This window comes from Mchenga conophoros, linkage group LG8 (assembly GCF_057382185.1).
Source record: "Mchenga conophoros isolate Kocher_MC1m ecotype Shallow Benthic linkage group LG8, M_conophoros_male_GT1.1, whole genome shotgun sequence".
Lineage (NCBI taxonomy): Eukaryota > Metazoa > Chordata > Actinopteri > Cichliformes > Cichlidae > Mchenga > Mchenga conophoros.
This window is the reverse complement of record NC_140533.1, coordinates 22,460,121-22,481,772: the sequence shown is the minus strand read 5'-3', so window position 1 is coordinate 22,481,772 and position 21,652 is coordinate 22,460,121. Positions and strand designations below refer to the sequence as shown.

Sequence of the window (21,652 nt, the reverse complement as noted above, 5' to 3'; positions counted from 1 at the left end):
GATTTTATATGTGAGAGTAATATAATGTAATTCTGAATTTAACATGGAAAAAGTGCGAGACCTCTGACAGAGCCAATCCCAGTCAGGCCTTTACACATTCCCCCTCTGATGGAGTCTACAAGCTCTCTTAATTAACCATTTATCACCCAGGTTTCTACAGCTCTAAAGGACCCCTTTTTTATATATAATTTTGGCTCTAAAATTACAAAATAATCTCATCTTTCAGGAATCATTTGCATTTTCTCTTGAACACAAATGGCAATGGGGCGCTGATAAATAAAGAGTTGGGCGGCTGAATAGAAAAGCACCAATCCTCACCCTTCAGCATCTGCAGTGACTGCTGTCACATAGAACTAAGGCCATGTCCATCCCTTTTTTGAATATCTACCTGTTTCACTTCATTTTCATTCAGGCACTTATAGTAAAACTTCCTAAATGCTCCCACATCTCAAAATCGTTTTTTTGCTCTCTTTTGACTGTCTTGCTCTGTAACATTAGAAATCAAACATTAACAGCTCCATTGTGACAGTCCTGAAATAATCACTTGGGACTTCTTTCTGTGAGCCTGCGGCTTTTCCTCCATATCAGACGAAAAACAGATTCTGCACCTTTACGTGTTTTATTTAAGGAAGGCTTAATAATCCACTTTCACTTAAGACTAGCTGGTTTAAAACAGCTGGTTTAAAGCACTTAATGTGGCAGGCAGATTGAAAGTGGGGAGGAAGAGGGTGTAGATTTGGGCCTCAGGGAAGGGAGCCGATTGAGTTGGTGGGAAAGCAAAGAGAGGATCAAGGAGTGCAAAGATACACAAACAGACTTCTTCTTCTTGCGGCTGCTGCCTTTAGGTGTCGCTGCAGTGGATCGTAAGCCTCCATCTCACCCTGTCACTCGTCTGTAACACTGTGCACGTCCTTCTTCACTACATCCATGAATCTTCTCTGTGGTTTTCCCCTTTTCTCCTGCCTGACTCCTCCATAGCTCCTTAGTTTACAGAATCAGTGTATTTGTTTCAGTTTAGTTTGTGTTTGAAAATCACAAAGCCTAAAATGATCTTTGTGACTAAAGAGTAAAATTATTACAAAAAGTATTATTACAAACATTTGGGACGCTCAGTAAAATGTAAATAAAAACAAAATACCGTTTGTAAAAACTCATAAGTCCATATTTTATTCACAACAGAACAAAGAAAACATCACACGTTTAAAATGAGACAGTAAAGTTCAGCTCTCTGACTCTTCTACTATGAAGTTGTGCTGTTGTTATGGCTGCAGTATGCATTTTAGCATTGTCATACTGAAAGATGGAAAGCTTTCCCTGGAACAGACATCTGGATATGTTACTCTTAAATCTGTATAAGCCTTTCAGCACTGATGATGCCTTTCTAGATGTGTAAGATGCCAGTTCCATGGGCACTAACGCACCCCCATACCATCACAGATGCAGGTTTTTGAACTGAGCATTATTAACAAACCAGAAATAATATTAACAGTTTTCTACTTCACTTTAGTCCATTTAAAATGAGCTTTGTGAGGACTCCAACCTGCATCTGTTCCTGAGCCCATGCAGTGATTTGCATGACAGAATCATCCCTGTTTTTAATTTATTGTTGCATATAGACTTGAACAGTACAGACATCCAATACTGATTTTTAGCCTCGTCTGATGCGCACAGAGATTTCTCCAGATTTTCTGAATCTGAATGATATTTTGCACTTCAGATCAGGAGATATTTAAAGTCTTCACAATTTTGCACTGAGGAGCATTATTCTGAACGTGCTCCACATTTTGTTTTTTGAAGAACAGTGAACATCTGTCCACCTCTAATTCTGAGAAACTCTCTGTAAAGCTTTTTTTTTTTTAAATACCCAGTCATGTTAGAGACCTGTTGCCAACAACCCTAATTAGTTGCAAAGCATTCCTCCAACAGTTTCCTCTTAATCCCACTTAGTTTTTAAGCCTTTTATTGGCAACTGCCAACGGAATCAAAATGAGCTACTACTTTCCATGAGACATTTGATATGTTTTCTGTAATCCTATGTGCATAAAATATGAGTTTGTGAGATTATACATATTTTCCACAGCACCCAAACTTTTTTTTAATCTTTTTGGAATTGATAAGCTCTACTTAAGTAAAACCTTTTTTTCCATGTCACTTTTAGATTTTTAGATTAGTTTGTGTGAACTATCACAACCTTGTATCCAGTAATACAAGTTTAATGATTTTATATTATTTTCTTTCTGTCTAAATACTTGTTGCAACAATTTTTCAGCTTTACACTCGAGTGCAGGCCCACTTTTCAACCAATACCGTGTATTATGATATTATGAGGGCGCAGGGGCAATATTTTTCAAATTTCCTTTGGGACCCTATCCAAATGTCCGGTGGGTCCGACTGAGCACTCAGCGCCCTCTGCAGGACCACCCTGCGCTGGGGGGAGGAGTCGCACGGCCAGCTTTATAAAACGCCTTGAAACAAAAACAGTCCAGACAGACAGACAGCTGCAGAAAACGGAAAGTCGGGGGAAATCCGGAGGGCACCAAACGCACCGTGTAACTTCACCTTTTTACCTGGAGCTGAGCGCGCGCCCGTGTGTTGTCGTTGACGTGTGTGTCGTTAGAAAAACGACGGAGAGGGGACGCTGCCGCTGGAGCCACACTGCAACGCATCTGCGCAGAGCACAACATCCACGCAGGAGCTGAAAAACATCGCCATCAGTGTTTACCACGATGCCGTTTTCCGTTAACGGCATCCTTTGCACGCTCGCGCTGCTGGTCCTGTGGCGGGCGGAGGAGCTCGTGGAAGCGTGCAGCTGCGCTCCGGTACATCCGCAACAGGCGTTCTGCAACGCCGACGTAGGTGAGTCCAGCCGCGGGGTCTACTCCTGTTGTTGTTTATGTTGTTGTTGTTTATGTTTACCTGGCCTCTCGTGCAGTGAGCCAGGCTCCTGCACAGCTAACTAGCCCATCCTCTGGCCACGGTTGAATGGACTCAACTAAGCTGCTGGAAACCCTGGAAAGCCTGAAGGTGCTGCTGGTGGTGGTAGGGGTGTTGCTCCTCAAGGCCATGGCCCAGACAGTTTGCACTACATTCGGCTCTACACTTACAGATCACATTGTCATATTTTTTGCCATGTCATGTTGATAATGTTAGACCTCCAAAATGTCTTCTTTCAGATGTATTATTTTTAAAAATAGAAACACACTCAGGTCAGATCCCCATAATGTTCTGCTCTGCAACACTGTGAGGAGTTAGGAGTGCATTTGTGACACTTATTGATAAGTTAATGATGACCTTAATGAACTTTGTGGTTTAAATCTCCCCCAAAATCCACTTTATACAAACTCAAAGGGTGTACCTCCACTCTGTTAGCGTGAGAGCTAAGAGACTGGAAGCAGTTTGAGATCATCTGTGTGAACCCAAAGCCTCTGCTCTGGGAGTGTTTGCTTACCGAGCTTCACCCTCAGCAGCCTCGGGACGAAGCGGCGTCGCCTGCATTTTGCAGGGCAACGTGGCACCAGAGAGGGAAAAGAGACAAGGAGGGAGCGAGCTGAAGAGAGGACAAGGGATGGGGAAAGTGAGGGAGAAATTTAACGGGTTTGTGTGTGTGTGTGTGGGGGGGGTGGATTGAATCTCAACCGCAGAATATGTCACACCACGAGCTTTCCTCCCTCACTCCTTTTTTTTCCTTTTTAAATTTCCATTCCTGTCCAGTTTCTTCCTGCATGGGGTGGTGCTGAGAGGAATTACAGGAATGTTTCTGGGGTTTTCCCAACTTTGCTCCGATGCAGTGTACGGACACACACTTGTACACACTCTTTCACACCCCAGATAGACAACTAAAGGCCTGCCGCCATGCACGGTAGACTGACACACACAGACACACTGGCTCGGATGACATCTGGCTGTCAGTTCAGAGTGTGTTTAGAGGGGAAAAACAATAAAAGTCACAGTGCAAGTTAAAATATGCATGGGATGAATGAGAAGAAGAAAGCTGAAGATGTTTTGTTTTTTTTCATCCTGCATTTTACTTTTGAGTCTGTGCTGGTAAGATGTGCATCCTTGTAATTCCTTATTGCAAATTGACAGCTCTATTTTGAGGTGTGACTCAATCTCTTGCTGAGTTGGCAGGTCTTGCAGACAGGATGTCTCAGAGGCAAGGTGTTCCAATTGTTTGTCTTTTTTTTAAAGCATCTGTGAGTCAGGAAAGCTTTTGTCACAGCTGGGGGAGGATGCACGCAAACGGCAACAATGGTCGATGTCACTGTCCAGCCCAGAAACATCTAGATGAAACACTGCAGAGGAAGAGGTGAAGAAGGGGTGGAATGGGTTTTGAGGGCTTGTGAAGGGCGGGCTGTGTCGGATGAGAGTTGGCTGAAATGTGCATGTAGGCAGCAACAAAGTGACATTGTCAAAAGTTGCGCAGTCTGACAATTGGGATTTGTTTTGGTGGAATGGGATCCCACTCCTTGCTTGTTGATACACATACCACATAGGCGGGAACCAGCTGTGTGTTTGTGTGTGTCATCTTCTGTTTTCCAGTCAAAGTGATACTCTAGGTCAGACCACAAGCCATAAAAATCGTGCAGTGTCATGCACCCACGGTACAATCGCACACACACAAACGCGACAAACATCCTCTTTTCATATAAATCCGTTGCCCATAAAGGGGAACTTCCCTCACCCTTTCCCAGTTTAGCTCACTCTGGTCAGCGGTCTGAGAGATCAGAGTCACCGATCTCAGCAGTGGACATGGCGTGGATGACAGCACGTGTACACGTCCTTTCATGGAAATACAGAAACATCCCCAACACATGTCACTAAAAAAGAAATATAATGGCACTCCTTTGGAGGATAGTTAATAAGAAACTTGGGCTAAAAAAATTAAATGACAAAAGTCCTATAATATGGTTGTTTATACAGCCTTGATAACAATTATTATCACTCCAAAAATGTAAAAGATTCAAAGACAAAAAAATGCATAAAGTATAGCATAAAAACTTTACAGTTAAACTATCAATACAGACGTAATAATGTCAAAAATTTCAAATGAAGTAAAAATGAGCACCGATTGTAGAAAACAGTGACGTGTAAAATAAAGCTGGTACAGATGGTTTGTTTTTCCTGACGTCGTTTGCCTGTAGCGACAGGGAAACAAAGAAATATTTGCTGTAAAGTGACTAAGTTGGTTTATCTTCACCACACCTATTCTAAATATGTAGCTAATGTGACATCGATGTGCACGAAAGATGAACTCCAGCCAGAGCCTTTCATAAATATCTTCTGATTTACTGATTAGCTGATAAGCGCTAACAAGGCAGATGTCAGCCTGAACCACATTTTGCTGCTATGATTGCAAACCTAATAAAAATAAAAATAAAGTCAAGTGTCTCATTTTTGGAGTGTTCACAGTACCTGATTGAACTGTTTCTGTCTTAGGTGCTTTTGCTGGACAAAAAGGTGTAATTGTTCTAACTGTATTTCTTCATTTTTTCACGATAGCAACGGAGCTGTCTGAGCTGTGCAAGATGCTTTTACCAAACACATCAATTGCCAAAGAAAAATGGAAAGCTCATGACCCAAAAACTGAATAAAACATCCAAATCCAGGTACTGGAGATCAGTTCGGAAAAGTAAAGGCCTTTTATGAGTTTTCCAAACCAACCTTAAGTACCTGGATTTGGATGGTTTATACCGTTTTTTTCCCATAAGCTTTCCATTCTTCTTTGTCCCTTTCATGAACAAAAAGTGTTCTGAGGGACAACAGTAGTATTTCTGTTATTTACTTTTTCTTCTAAAAGCATGTTTGGATTATCTTTAAAACCCTGTGTCAACAGTCTGTGATGTTAAGCAGAGGTTTCATCATCACAAAACTATAGAGCTAGGAAGAAAATCAAGAGGAGGATTTTACAAAGGCTTCTGCAGCCTGTGGGGGAGGAAACGCTAATAAATAGCTTCAGGCTCACCTGGAGAGGTGTACAGTGTTGGTTCAGCACATACATCATACGTTGCATGCTGAAACAATTAGGATTTAATGGCAAAAGCGCTGAGGAGTTCACCACGTTTCAATGTGTTTGCAAATTGTTACTTCAGGCAGGTCAAGTCAAGCTTGGCTCTCTGATTTCATCTTCAGCTGATCCACTTCTATGCATTTTATTGGCAAATCCAATATAAGGTGGGGTGTTTGGACAAACAATTACTTCTTTCCCTGCAAGCTGCTTTGCAACCCACCTCCACCCCAGCTCATCCTTTTCATGCTGACTCGATCACCGTCATGTCAGCTCCGGTAACTGTGTCAGGGTAAACCAGAGCCTTCAGGTCTTCATGCAGGTGTAACCAGAGGTGCCGGCTGAATTGTGTTTGAGGGCGGTTTGTTTCTGTTCAAATGACAGGTTAAACAGAAGGCTCACATACGCCTGGAGCTGAACAAACCATACCAAGAGAGTCAGGGATGATTTGGTGGTCACTGGCGTATGAAAAAAGAAATGGACAGTCATGCAGTGGAACGAATCGGGGGGCACTTAGGATGTGGTGTGTGCGTTCATATGGGGGTTTGCATGGAAAACATTTCGTAGTGCAACTAATATGTATGTAGAAGTCATTATGTGTCGTCCCGGTCTGACGGTAGGGGACCGTTTGAAATGTGGGTCAGTTGGTGGTTTATGGCTGCTGATTGAGTGCTGCTGATCGGATGACTTTTGGATCAACCTGCGGTGAAACTGCTGCCTGCAGGCTCGTGGTAGTCATGCTGTTTTAGCATCGTGCTGAGTAGTCTGCCGCCTCTGCAACACACTGTTTAGACTGCACAGGATGATCCGCTCTGGCTTTATTGAAGGGGAGAAACTAACTGAGAAGTAAACATGTCTGCAACACTGAGGGAGACAGATAAGCTCCCATAACAGCAATCTGTTGTGAATAACAGGGTAATTTCCTCTCAGTATTGTGTCCTGCTGCTGATTCTTTGCTCATTAGTTTGTGGCTCAGAATGAGGTCAGGAAATGAGAGCGGAAAAACTGGGAGGAATGCAGGAGCGAGTGCCAAACAGGTATACTGCCGTGTGTGTGTGTGTGTGTGTGTGTGTGTGTGTGCGTGCGCGTGCGTGCGTGCTCTGGCTGCTGCAGCTGAACATTTGCATAACCATCAAAGTGCAACTAAAATGTGGGGGTTTGATTCTGGGGAACTTGGTTTCTCTAAAAAAAAAAAAAAAAAGAAACCTTAAAAAGTAGTATGTTTGTGCTCATGGTGCTGATTAAAAAAAACAGATTCATTCTTCTGAAGAAGATTTGTTCTTAAACCTTTCATCTTCTTCTTTGTTAATCCTGGTAAATTAAAACCTGTTCTGTAATTTAGCCTTTAGGTTTTTCTTGTTACTTTGTTACTAAAACCTTTATTGTAGGGCTGGGCGCAGGTTTGCCTCTCTTTCGTCCACTTTTGTCTCTACGCAACGTTACTCGGCCTCGCCTCTCCTTCACTGAACACAACTCCCCCTCCCCCATAGCTTCACCTGCAGGCAATAACAAGATGAAAGCGGAAAATCTCCGTTATGCTGGGCTTACACTGTGCGATTTTTTCAGTCGCGCGATTCAGCTCCTGCTCAAACTGTACGATTGACTCGCAGGGGTTAGAAGTTCATAGGTCACGATGCAGGGTCTCACACTATACCGCCCGATGCTCTGATGCGACCCGAGTGCTCACACTGTGCGTCCATAAAATGAAGGTTATAACAGAAATTCTGTCGCTCGCTCTCCCTCTCTGTCTTTCACTCACACAGACACACCACCACCACCATCAACTTTGCTAAATTGCTAATGAAAAACATTGATCAGGCAGCTGTGATTGAGCAGTAGTGTAGATCCAACTATTTCCACGGTTGTTGTGGTCGTGATAATTTTGTGATGCCACATCGAAAAGGCTCGGATGAGCTTTCCAAAGTTCTACAAGTTGTGCCTCCATCGCTTGTGTCCACATCACACGCTACACTGCTGTGCTGCGCCGTCTTTTTCGCTGACATTTGTGTTTGCGCGTGCGCAGTGTGAGAAACTACGGTGACGCCCTCACGACGGTCGCGAGGATTTCAAACAGGTTTGAAATCCTCACGACCAAGCGATTGATGATCGGGAGCTGGTCGTGAGGTGTTAATCGCTTCTCGTTACCCCACGTATACTACACGATGCACGATGCACGATGAAGGCCAAAATCGGGCCGATCGCCAAAACGGTCGCACGACTCAAAAATCGGCTCAAAATGGGCCAAAAATCGCACAGTGTAAGCCCAGCATTAGCGAGTTACTGCGGATCGCCCCGTGCGTGGGGCTGGACGGCGTCAACGTGTTAGCGAGCTAACCGCTCTAACGACATGCAGCCCGGAAGGGGTGCACGGCCTAAAATCCTTTCATTTTCTCAAAAATCGACAGTGCGCCTTATGTATGAATTCTGGTTGTGCTTACTGACCGCGAACCGATTTTATGTGGTACACAGCGCTCAGCAATCTGTCAAAAAATGTTTTAATATGACTTTGCTAAGCTACGGAGCTGCACCGCTTGATGGATTGTCGGAGGATTACGGCTACCGAGGAGGAGCCTCGCGGAGTGATACGTACTGTGTGTGTATAAGGACCACAAATGGCACCTGTTCAGAGACGTGGTGCAGCTGTGAAATCTGTCTCTTTGTTATTGTGCTCAGCGTCTATTAGTTTACATTTTGACTGCACAATTGTGAGCTTTTTGTTATGCACAAAAACAACATTGTTTTCTTTTATTTATGGACCATGATTATTTAATAAATGCTGATAATTTATTTTTGAGTAATTTCTTCATGTACATCTACGCTGTATGTAAATAAAAGTGCCCGTGTGACATCTGGGACACAGTGTGACTAAGAACTCTCTTTTTGTTCTTAACTTATGGCTTTAAAAAAAATATCGAGATATATATATATCTTATATCGCCATCCAGCTAAAAAATATCGAGATATGAATTTTGGGTCATATCGCCCAGCCCTACTTTATTGCCACATAGAGACATTATAAAAACATGTAAACACAACAATAGCCGTAATAATAACAGCAATTAGTTTATATCACCCTTTAAATCTAATATTCAGATCAAATCTGGTCCTCATTAAGAGGCGTAATATGAAGATAACAGCCTACGTTTTCAGGCTATATATCAAGCAAGGTGATCATACTATCAATCTAAGTGTGCTTTAAGAACAGCCTCACATTACAAAGTAATACACTGCTTTCATGTAAACATGGTGTCAGTTCAAAATTAGCAGTCAGGTCCAATTAAAGTGTTGTTGAGATTAAGAAAACGGTCCAAATGCGCATCTGTAAGCTGAGGAGGCTGTTTTGCAACGATTTCTTCATCATCTTCTTCAGGATTTTTACCAATGTACTGCAAGCCCAACGGCCATCTGAGCCTAAATCGACTCGCTCTGAGGACTAAATATGGATGAATGTTGAACATTTGAGATCTTAACTACATCTTAACTATGATGGTTAAATTGGCAGATGTATTTCGTCAGCCTAGTGTTATATTTACACATTAACAAACAGCCTGAAATAGTTAGTCAAACGGTAAAGTGCAGCCTTAACGATACAGACACACTGCATGATCTGAATGATATGTAGTAGGTGAGGGAAAAAAGCTGCATTACATGCAGGCAGTTCTCATGATGTGAGGACTAAATGTATTTAAATCCAATCCAATTTTAAAACAATGTAGTACTTTTTTATTAGTAGAGGTATAGATAAAATATTTAAAAATTTTATAATGATTCACAGACACCCAAAAAACAGCCCACATGTGTTGTTGCCACGACTTTTTTCATACGAAAAACCATTGTAAAGGCTCCTTAACTCTGCTTTTAGTCTCTGTCTTTACCAGTGAACCTTTTATATATGTAGTTGTTTTTTTTTTCAGTATGAATTATTTCAACACCAGTCACAAAAGGCTAAAGATTGGTTGACAACCACCGGTTGCTATGGGGAGAAGTGTTTATAGGAAACGCAGTGTTATTTTGGACATGTGTACATGTTTATTTAAAGAGGGCAGGTATTATTTTGGCTGGCCGCTGAATTACTAGCTGAATTAATAATGAGATGGATTTAACAATAATTTACATCACATGTTATCATTGTATCATTTTCACTTTCTGGACATTTTTTAGACTAAATGATTGTTCTGTACAGAGTTTAGTACCATGTTTAGTAAGACTAAAAAAGAAGGAGAAAGAAAGAGACACTATTAACTCTGGGAGCTGTGAACCTCCATATTTGTATCTGCTCTAAGCCATAAACTGAACCCGAGGGTGTAAGAGCAGCAGCAGTCGACTGTATGTGTGTTTATAGATGTGTGTGTGTGTGTGTGTCCTCTGTTCCTGCTTACTTTATGTTTTTTTCCCCCCTGTATTGCTCATATTTTCCATTCTGAATAAATGCCCTAAGCATAGTTGAAGCTTGAAGTCAGTCAGGCCGTTAAAATACACACACGCGCGCACAAACACACACGCATGGTGAGAAACAAACCTCTGGCCAAGTCCTTCTCAGTATATCAGCTTTCAAGTTGTATTCTTAATCCTCAGCTCTTGTCCTGTGATGGTTTCCCTGGTCATGTTTTGAAGCAGGAAGGTTTGTGCTGCACGCCAAGTCATGTGTCTGTCCCTCCTCTAATGTTGGCTGATGGCGACTTCTGGTTGGGTTTTCATTGACTGGACCACTTTAGATGCTAAAATTCATTTTGTTGTGGTGTTTGGATGAGACTTTAAGGCAGCTCGATGGGTGGTTTGGGCTTTTTTTTAGCCTGTGATGTGGAGTCATAAGCAGTGTTTTCCACACATAGACCCTACTTAGGCGGGTAACAGAGGTATAATAATGACCACCAATGTACCAGAGTTATTTCAATTCTATTTTTTTGTCTGTCTGAGAGAACACCATCCAAAAATGATTTGCTAGCAACTGTTATTTTGAAAGTCTAGTCGCTCCTAACCTACCTAACAGTATTTTATCACCAGCAAGCTGACAAGGTCATCGATGTCTTCACTCTGAATGCTTTTTTCTTCAACTGCATCATTTGTCACTGCAGTAGATGGAAAAGTAAGATTCCCTGCTGCAGAGCAAAACGGTGAAGTTCATCCACGGGATGAGACACTCTCTGGAGAGGCAGCTGATTGTGTTGCTCAGTTATTTATTAGTCAAAGTCCTTGGCAGGTACAAACAAAGTACCTGCCCAAAGTACCTGCCCTTTACTTTCTGTATCCAGAATATTCAGAATATCAGAGCTGTGCAATGCTGATTTTGGCCTCTAATTCTGTAGGCGGTGAACATTTTCAGCTGCTTTGTTTTGTTTTTTTGAGACCAGTGACAAATTTTTATGAGTCAAGTAAAATGACTGTCATGTATCTGGACTTATTATAAATGTAGTGCATTTTATAATAAATAGGGCCAGATTTTGAACATAGCCATTATGCAGTGTTACATTGTATGGGAGTCAACGTAATTATGGGTTTCACTTTTGTTCATTTGTAATAACAAGCAGAAAAATTGGATGAAATGCTGCGGAAAAAAACAAAAGACTAGGGCTGTTCGATATAACGATATATATCGGATGACGATATAAAAACGTCTATCGTTTCATTTTACGCTATCGTTTGTTTCGTGGTGTCGCAAAATAAACTGTTTACGGCAATATTTTTTTTGTTTGGATGGTCAGTGTAGTGGCTATATTAATTTCTTAAAGTTCTCTCTTATATTTAATATAACCACACTACGGACGGACAAGCGCCTGTTTTTATGCGTTGTGGTTAGCAACAACGACGGTAACAGCATCGTGTGTCCGCTTGTTTATGTTCCACATAAACCTTTCACAATAAAGCTCAAGATCCTGTTGAGACTTTTCAAAATAAACTGAATCACGTGAAAGAGCAGATTATTTACGGATGAGAAGTAAAAAAGAGCCGTCAGGTGCTAAAAAATAAACCTTAGACTCAAACGTTAGAACAGGCTTTTCCCCGCAGCACGCCGTGTAATAAATACTCACAAAGAAAACGGCGGCTGTTACAACTTTTGTCTGTTAAAACACTCTACTCCAGCTACATGACGTGCATCAGGAAACGCTTCCCGCAAGACGAGCTGCACGAGATTCACAGAATTTACAGAAAATGTTACATTTTTGTGATTTATATCGTTATCGGGACGATAGAATTCTTATATCGGGATATGAGATTTTGGTCATATCGCACAGCCCTACAAAAGACATAATAAATTTATGATGGATTAGCCAATTTATAATGTATACTGTACTATTAAGGTTGAGATATCAGTATTCATAAGCCTCACATTTATAACTCTGGAAACTAATGTATTTATTTATAGGGTATGTCATTATTTCCTGTGTACTGGGTGCACTCTCACTCTCACCAGCTGCTCACTGATAAGGTGTTGGGATTGTTGGCGTTTTCTCTGTATTATTGTAGTCTTTACCTTACAGCATAAAGTACCTCGAGGAAACCGTTGTTGTGATTTGATGCTGTATATACTACAACTGAATTTAATCATGTCCTTTAGGGACACCCCTTTACGCCTCCTTTTAAGCCTCTTTGTCCAGGCGGCTATTCCTCACAAGTAGAAGATTTGATCAACACACCTCAGCACATCAGCATATTAGGGATGTCTGCTCTCAGTGACATCACACAGAACTACAAGTAGAAAAAACTATGCTAAACTGTGTGTTTAGAGCAGGCTGACGTGTGAACATTGATCACAGACATTATTTGTACACGAACTGTTCTCGTTATTCGAAACTTTGGCCATGTTTAACGCCATGTAACAGTGTATGTAAAACTGAAAACAAGTAGAAGCATAGTAGGTCCCTTTAAGTTACAGATGGTTTACAGTTGCTAAATCAGTGATGGGGTGATTCCTGTCGAAATGCATTTGTTTGTTTACAAACTCGTAAATTTCAGCTTTGATTAAAGGAAACTGATATTTTGTAACATAGTTGTTAACCTTTTGTTTAACCTTTTGCTTCATTTGTGAGTTACTTTAACTTAATTAGGGGGGAGTTAGTTTCGTTCATTTACTTTTTGACCTAATTGGTGGACATGCAGACGAACACCAATTACAGTATGGGGCTTATGGGGCCTGCATCCAAAGTTTTAGCCATTACCCAACAAACATTAGCAGGTTTCCCTTTTTATCGTTTTTAGTGGGAATCATTTTGACTTTTTTTGTTTCTACTCTTTTGTTCATTGGTATGAAAGACAATGAAAGCTTCAGTGAGTAAATGCAATGAATTCCTGCAGCCTCTAACGCCGTGTTTCTGTGTTTCCCAACCAGTGATTCGAGCAAAGGTGGTGGGAGAGAGAGAAGTGGATTCTGGGAACGACATCTATGGGAACCCCATCAAGAGGATCCAGTATGAGGTCAAACAGATCAAGGTAAGAATATCCTCACTGTTTTAGCCAAAAAGGTTTGACATTGAGTCCGCTATTAATACCCTGTGCACTGTGTTTAATTTTTAGATGTTCAAGGGACCTACCCAGGACATCGAATCTGTCTTCACTGCTCCCGTGTCCGCCGTTTGCGGCGTCACCCTTGATGCCACCGGCAAGAAGGAGTATCTGATCTCAGGTTTGTGTGAATATCCCCTGTCTCCCGGAAATAATACTGCAAATGAAATTTGATAATCTCAGCTAGCTTGTGGAAAAGAAGCTGCTGTTGTCGGAGGGATAGGTATAATGATGTATAGTTTGTATACATCATTATATAAAACAAAAAGTGAAAGAATGCACAGACAGAGAGAAGCACAGCACAGAACATGCAAACAGATAATCAGATATGGTCCTGCAGGTGCAAACAGCCGGGCAGACAAACCTGAGATCGGATAAAGAGTAGTGGGCAATTTTGCATGTTGGTGGAGCAGCTGTTTATGTTATTATAGGTAATGATACTCTGCTGGCTAAATCCTGTGGAGACTGGGAGGGACCTTGTCTGTTGTGGTACAGCTTAAGCTCCTGAGGTATTTTATGCCTTAGTGACTGTTTACATCTGCATAACATCTGCGTCATTTTTTCAAAATTTGTAAACTGAAACCAGCTGTATTCATTATTTAACACTAACAGCACATCACGTGACTGCCTTAAAGTCAACAGAGTAACTTGAAGTGGTGAACAAACCTTCTAAACTCAGAGCAACAAATTTCAGCCAATTGTTTACCTTTCTGACCACAGCGTTACAGTTTGGCTTTGGCGTCAGTGTCTCAATAGCACCGCTGTCAGCCACAGCAGGCAGCTGCTTGTCTTTAGAGGAAAAGCTGTGAAACCCACTGCCCAAACAACAGACAAACAGTGTTAGCGACAAGTTGATAAACTGCTTATTCTGCTGCTAAAGGGTCAGAAGTTAGAGGCTTCTGACCTCTAACTTCTGTAGAGATAGTAGAAATCCAAAACACAGCTGGGCATTAGCTGACAATATTTAGAGTTAACCCATCCACAGTGGGGCCACAAGCCAGTGTACTCCCAGTTCTAGATAAAAATTGGTTTCCATACCTAGTCTCCTCCTGCTCCAGCAAGAGGGTGTGCCACCACAAAGGCCCTTGTAATTGCTTTTGTTGCTGGGAGATTAGTACAGTTGTTCCCAGTTTGCATGGAATAAAATCTGCCTAAATATTTTACCCAACACATTTCAAAAGGTGCAACTTTTACTTTAAAGAGTCACAGTTTCTGGTTTGTAACCACTCAGAAACTGGTTAGGAAATGCATACTTTTCCCTGATGGATCAATGACGAGTCTCTAGGCCTGTCTGACAGAGGCCTTAGTTGGTTTAGCTTAGTATGATTCTCACTTTGGGACTGGCCAACCCCTTGCTTAGATATAGAGCGAGAAGTTCAGTCATTCGGGAGGGGCTCAGAGTTGAACCGCTACTCCTCCACATCGAAAGGAGTCAGCTGAGGTGGGTCAGGATGACAAGGATCCCTCCTGGGTGAAGTGTACCGGGGACGTCCCAACAAAGGAAAAGCCCAGGTTAGACCCCAGCCCTGGATAAGCAGAATAAAATTGGAAATATTTAACAGTTAATATTTAAATAGTTAATGATACTGGACAAAAAAGGACTCTAGAACATAATTTTAAGTTTTGTTTGAACGAAACAATATTTTACTGTTAAATAATGTGTTGTACTTTAATGCTCTTTAAATAAGCAGGCAGATAAAAGACAGCATGGATGGCTTTGATTCTGTGTTTCCAGTCATTGCTAAACAGAGCAGACGCATATGGGAATTAGGGGTGGGGGGAAAAATCGATACTGTGTAGTATCGTGATATTTTGTTTGCTAATAATGTATCGATACAGGGACAGCAGAAATCGATATTTTGTTGCAAAAAAGGTTTTTGTGGACTGGAACATGCTCTGACTTCAGAGCATGTTGATCCTTTTTCTGAGCAAGAATCCTGACATTCCTTCACTGTCCAAATGTGTTTAACTTTTTTTTTGGCAGCAATAAACATGACAGTTAACTTATGTTAATTTAAGACATGTTTTATTTTAATTAAGTTTAAAACTTTTTTTATTTAATGTAAAATTATATTTTGTTTTAATTTACTTTCAAATTCTTCAGTTGCTGAATGGGCTGCATAGTTTTCATAAATTTCATAGTTCAGAATAGCTATGATTGTACCAGATGGTTGCATTCAGTTAAGTTGGACTAGACTGTAATACAAACTGTTCAGTTTGTCAACAATAAAACTGACTGAAATGAGAGAAAGACTGAGTGTGAGACTTTGATATTAGATAAAGGTAAACTTTATCAATATTTATTTTATGTACAGAATCTGAATATCGCAAAATATAAAAAAAAAATTGCAATAATATCGTATCGTGCATTAAGTATTGTGATAATATCGTATCGTGGGATGTATGGTGATTCCCACCTCTAATGGGAATATGAGCTGCTGATTTCCAGTTTTGATTAGATTAGCTCATTACCCGCGTTATCTACAAAGTTGTCTGTTGGTTACTAGTAGATCTTTAGTCTGTTGCAGTACTCAGATCACAGAAGCAAAAAAAATCTTAGTAGATGGGTTTTATGTTTTTATGGTTGGTGCCCTCTGTGGGTTATATATCATGCGGCCACCCACAGCTCCACCGACAGCCTTTCCTCAGCTCCTCACCTCTTTGGTACGCTCTGGACAGGTCACCAGTCTGTCATAAGGCAGTGACAGCCAATTATTCACATCTACAGCCGCTTTAATATCACCAGTACCCTGATGTTCATGTCTCTGGACTGTGGAAGGAAATGAGGAGAACATGCAACCCTCAACAGAAAAGGCCCAGCCAGCTTCTGTGAGGCACACCAATGTGTTGCCCATCAAATATAATGATACCTGGACACAGCTTTCTTCCTGTGGTGGTTATTTCGATTTTTAAAGCAAGATAGGCAGTCGCAGCGTCAGAATGAGACTCAGTTTGCAGAGTAGCGGAGACACAGAGGATCGTGATGTCATTCGTGCTCTGGTTTCTCCATCACAGTCAGAGATGCGCCCGCAAACACTGGCCCGTAATTACAGAGAGTTGTAAGAGGAGGAACTGCTGAAGCCAGCATTTTCTCCCCGACTCTCTTTTCTCAAGATGTAGGGACTTTGTGCAGTGGGAAAGAAAGTTAGATTTCTGCTGACCGGGGCATCTTTCAGAATGATTCATCGTTTCTTTAGTGCGAAGGGTTAACGAGTAGAGGAGTTGCATTGAAATGTGAGTCAGTCCCGTCTGCGAGGACATGCGTGTTGGGAGCTGCTATGCAGACAGATAGTGGCAAAGTGGAGAGGGTGCAGCCTCCATAGATTTGTAATCTCATCTCGAAATATCCGCTTGTTTTGACTGGTGCCCCTTTATGCACGAAACATAAACACAAGCTCTTGACAAGGACAGGTGGCCCGTGTTGACGCCTGCAGGCACCAGTCTGGAAAGTAACAGATTTCATCAGTGGTTTTCCACGAATCTGTCATCTGATGTTTACAAGTTCAGATTTTTTTCCAGAACATTTATACTGATGCACCCTGGCCTTGGTGATGGTGGTGTTTACCATGCATATTGTTATGTCTGAAGTTTGTCTGTCACACGTGTACTTTTTCTTTTTTTTTTTTTTTATATACAGGCAAGGCCGAGGCCAGCGGCAGCATGCATGTGACTTTGTGTGATTACATCATGCCCTGGGACTCCTTGAGCACCACCCAGAAGAAGAGCCTCAGCCAGCGCTACCAGATGGGCTGTGACTGCAAGGTAAGGCAGCAGAGGGCCGCCTTCGCATGTGCAGTTTATCTCGTGGCGTGGAGAAAAAAAAGACAGCTATTCACTTCTTCCACTACACATCCAGACATAGCAGAGCAAACAAGACGAGGCATGATTCAGGGGAATAAACACAAGAGCAGTAAATGTAACTTGAATACTTGTTTTCTTTATTAATTGTTCTAGAGATTAAAAGGAACGTCTTACATGTTTTCAACTTCCATATTTTTTTATACTGATTGTATTCTTTCAAAATAATCTGTGATCTTGTAGCTCATCCACAAGCCATTGTAAGCCCTCTTCCTTCATTTTTGCTGCCTCGCAAACATAAGGTTTGAAGCTCAGGTGGGCAGGATTTCTGTGCTTCTGCGCTGAGATGACCATATTATGATTATCTCTTCTCTATGAAGTCATACACCGGCAAGAGTATAAAGAACTGAAGCTTGAGCTTTCACCTCACAGGGATTGCTTGTACTCACTCTGATCTCTTTTTGGATGTTTAATAGGAACAAAGTAATATATTGATTAGCGACCCTTAAAGGTGCTTTTGGGCAGATTTATGGTGCACATGGGCAAAACCTAGCTTAACCAGTACCTCAAAAACCAACAGAAGGCAATCTTATGCTAACAAATCTCATAGCAAATGATTGTTATAGGTGTGCATTTTCATTTTACTAAATTCCTACAGAGGGCGCTCTACTTTTAAGACAGGCAAACTTTTTTTTGTGAACTACAAAATGTTACAGGACACAGCTGATGGAAAACTTTGAGGGTCTCAAATGATTCATTATTGATGTAATAATGATTTAGGCAATTATCTATTAGATCTATTTCATTAAAAGTTAAAAATGGCAATAATCTGTTATAAATGTTTTTGGGTGTTTCACAATAAAAGCCCCTTAGTGTTTCACAAGTTGAAGACTTTGAATTTGAAGCACAAATAGTGGCTTGTTCTGTTTCCTTAAGTTCTTTAAATGGAGAGATAAATCAGTAAACTCTGGCTATGGTCATATAGGTACAATCTAAGTACACTCTTACTTCGGTCATAGGAATTTTGGCAGTTTGTTGGTCTGGAGCATTCAGGTGTGTTTTAACACAATGCCACATACTTCCCAGGAGTGGCTGTACCATGTTGAAGTAACTTTGGAAACATACACTTCTGCTTTTTCCAAAAATAGCAGCTTCCAAGCTCAGCTGCCCCTGGGCAGAGAGTTTGTTTGTATTAAAACTCTAAAGAGTTAAAACCGTCATAATGAAGACACTGAGCAGGTGATGGCTATCCATCTTCAGGGAGATGCCAAAAAGAAAGCATGTCTACTGATACATGGCTGCCTAAACACCAAACCGCGTGACAGTCAAATCTTATGTAAACAGTTGCCCTGATATCTTAAATCTACGTGAGTTCAGTCAGGAGGAAAAAATGTGTGCGTGTAACCACAGCTACTCAGGCTGATAAAATGACTCCAGATTACATGCTGTAACATTTCCAGTAAATTCCTGGTAGATGTTGGGTAATATGAGCATGCTGGCACTGAAAGTTCAGAAGCAAAACTGAGGCTTGATTTAATGAAAATCTGGAGGATTAGACCTTAAGGCATATTTGATATGGTCTTCTAACAGCAGTGGTATTTCAGGTGACACCCATCTCTGATAGTTTGATGTCATAAAGAGCGGATTGTGCTGTGTTTCTGCAGATTGTGCGCTGTCCCTCTCTGCCCTGTGAAATCTCGGCTCCTGAGGAGTGCCTGTGGACAGACCTGATGATCGAGAAGCAGGTGCACGGTCGCCAAGCCAACCATTACGCCTGCGTCAAGAGGGCAGACGGCTCCTGCTCCTGGTACCGCGGCGTCGCACCACCCAAAAAGGAGTTCCTGGATGCCGAGGACCCCTAAGCACATGCGACTGCACGCCGCAGAGCCTGACGGAGATAAATGTACACAATTCCAATGAAATAAAGTGATTTTTTTTTTTTTTATAATTAAAAAAAAAAAAAAAAGGCAAAGCTAATGTGACAGAAATGACCTGCTGGTCTGAAAACAACCCTTTGCCACTCTTTATGTTTGGAGAGGCTCAGGGGTTGTTCTCAGACACAGCAGCTCTGTAAAAACAACAAAACAGCATCATGAGACATAGACTGGTCAAGTGATGTAACTTCCTCCTGAGGCTGGCGTCAGGAGGATAAAAATTCTCAGTGAGACAGAGCACTTCCTGCCCCTTCAAAGCAATTTTTAACAGCTCTGATCTCCACCAATCAATTCCCAGTATTCAGACAGCCATTGGTTATCCATCATCTTCCTGCTTTTATTACCTCATCCTCCAGTTTTCTTTATTCCAAAGCCAAATTCCAAGTTGCCTTTATTATTATTTTTTTTCATTTCATTTTGTTTAAAACGATTGTCTCCCTCTCTCTCCGAGCACTCTTAATTCACAGTTTTCTCATCGTCTCCGCCGGGAACTTTTTTTCACGCCCACACGACGACACGCTTTCTTTAAAAAGATCGTGAATCATCTTGCACGGCCGATGATCTTCTCTGGTTTCTTTGGGTGGGGATTTTCGCGACCGTCACTGGCCTCACTGGACCAGTCTATGCTGCGTGAAGATGAGCGCTCTAAATTTAAACACCACCTCTCCACTGCCCCAGAGGCCAATCAGAAATATCTCAAATTTCTCACACTTCCTCCTCCTTTCTTCCTCTTCACGTCCTCCCCTCTTCTTTGTTATGTAGCTGTAAGGAACCTATGCATATACTTTTGTTGTTACTTGATAATAATAATAATTATTATTTACTGCTTTAGAACTAGATTTGCACTTTTTGAGGATGAGTTCCAGTAAAGACAAGAGCCTGAACACTCTGATGTGACAGATATTATCGTTCGCCCCGACCGACAGATCCACCTCAGGTGCAGAATTTTTCGCCCATTTTTGAGTGCTTTGGTGATTCATATTCAGAAAAAAGCGCGAGCATATCCCTTGCTATCTCTGTCATAACATATAAAGTAGTACTTGCAGTGAACAAAAAAGTGGATGTGTGAAAGGTTTGGATAAAAGGGATCTTTTTGCAGATTTTATGTGTGAAAGGGAAACAAAAACAGCGCTCCGGGGATGTTATTTCAGTGTCTTTGTATTATCTGTTGATTGTAAATGCAAACAGCAGTTTTCATGATATATTCTTGCAGACGGTTCATTTCACGAGTAATAAAAAAATAAGGTCTTTATACGCTTAATATTAGCTTTGACTTTCTTGCTCCTTCCAGTTATTAATGAAAGCTTTATCGCTGTCCTAGAAAGCAGTTACTTAATGTTTACAGTGCTGTTTTATAAACCTCAAGCTACATTAACAAAAAATATATATATGATGGAGTATTAGAGGCATAATTTAAAAGTAAACTCTTTCCAGTTTCCATTACTTTGTATTTTTTTCAGTGTTATTATTATACCTGTCTTTTTTTTTGTTTGGTTGTTTTTTTTTTTTGTTTTTGTTTTTTTTTTTTTTTGTGAGTGTGTGTGCGTGCGTGTGTTTTCGCTGTCTTTGTCTACGATGTCTTTAGCTGTAGTGTCGAAGGTCCTCTTGCGCTGGAGTAACGTGAGAGTGAGAGCGATTAACCGGAGAAAGGTATAGAGAAATGGGAAATGGGTTCCTTGTGTGAATAGAGGACTGTGCATGTGTTTGATGCTTTGTGTAAGTCCGGGCGAAGGACAAAGTATTCAGTATTATCAAATAAAAAAACCCACAAGTTTCAAAGAGTACACGCTGCCTGTGTGTTGTCATTTCTCCTCAAGTGGGAGATCAAGTAAGTGTCACCCTAACCACATCCTGCTTGTGTCTGTGTGGGTTTCTTTCGCCCTCTTCCCACAGTCCAATGACATACATGTTAACTCAGCTGGTGATTATAAATGGCCGTGGATGTGCGGCCGATAAACTTTAAAGAACCAAGCGCCATATGAAAGGCTTTTATATATACACTCACGGCCACTTTATTATTTACACTTTGCTAGTGCTGGGTCGGCCCTTTTGCTTTCAGAATTGCTATAATTCTTCATGCCATAGATTCAACAAGATGCTGGAAACATTTCTCAGAATTTTGCACAGCGGCTGCAGATTTGTACATCCCAAAGGTGCTCTATTGGATGGAGAGCTGGTGGCTGTTTGAGTACAGTTAACTCATTCTTATGTTCAAGAAGCCAGTTTGATATGATTTCTGTTTTTGTGACATGTTGTGTTATCTTGCTGGAAGCAGCCATTGGAAGATAGGTATGCTGTGGTCATAGGAGGATGGACATGGTCAGTGACCATACTCAGCTAGGCTTTGGTGTTTAAATCATGCTCAGTTGATACTAAGGGGTCCTAAGTGTGTCAAGGAAATTACGTCTACACCATT

General features: G+C 41.3%; 1 protein-coding gene across 1 annotated transcript; it reads left to right on the top strand.

Annotated features, from left to right (window-relative positions):
* Positions 1 to 2,432: 2,432 nt before the first annotated feature.
* timp2a (TIMP metallopeptidase inhibitor 2a) lies at positions 2,433 to 21,020 on the top strand. Its single transcript, XM_085285037.1, has 5 exons — positions 2,433 to 2,856; positions 13,332 to 13,432; positions 13,517 to 13,625; positions 17,142 to 17,266; positions 18,967 to 21,020. Exons 1-5 carry the CDS (start codon positions 2,727 to 2,729, stop codon positions 19,162 to 19,164), a joined length of 663 nt encoding a protein of 220 aa, XP_085141163.1. The 5' UTR covers positions 2,433 to 2,726; the 3' UTR covers positions 19,165 to 21,020.
* Positions 21,021 to 21,652: the final 632 nt, after the last annotated feature.

Bases quoted from the DNA above. Each gene is read 5' to 3' on its own strand.
- timp2a (XM_085285037.1), top strand. From the start codon at position 2,727: ATGCCGTTTTCCGTTAACGGCATCCTTTGCACGCTCGCGCTGCTGGTC. The intron at 13,626-17,141 runs GTTTGTGTGAAT...TTTTATATACAG, and splicing joins GAAGGAGTATCTGATCTCAG to GCAAGGCCGAGGCCAGCGGC. The intron at 17,267-18,966 runs GTAAGGCAGCAG...GTGTTTCTGCAG, and splicing joins AGATGGGCTGTGACTGCAAG to ATTGTGCGCTGTCCCTCTCT.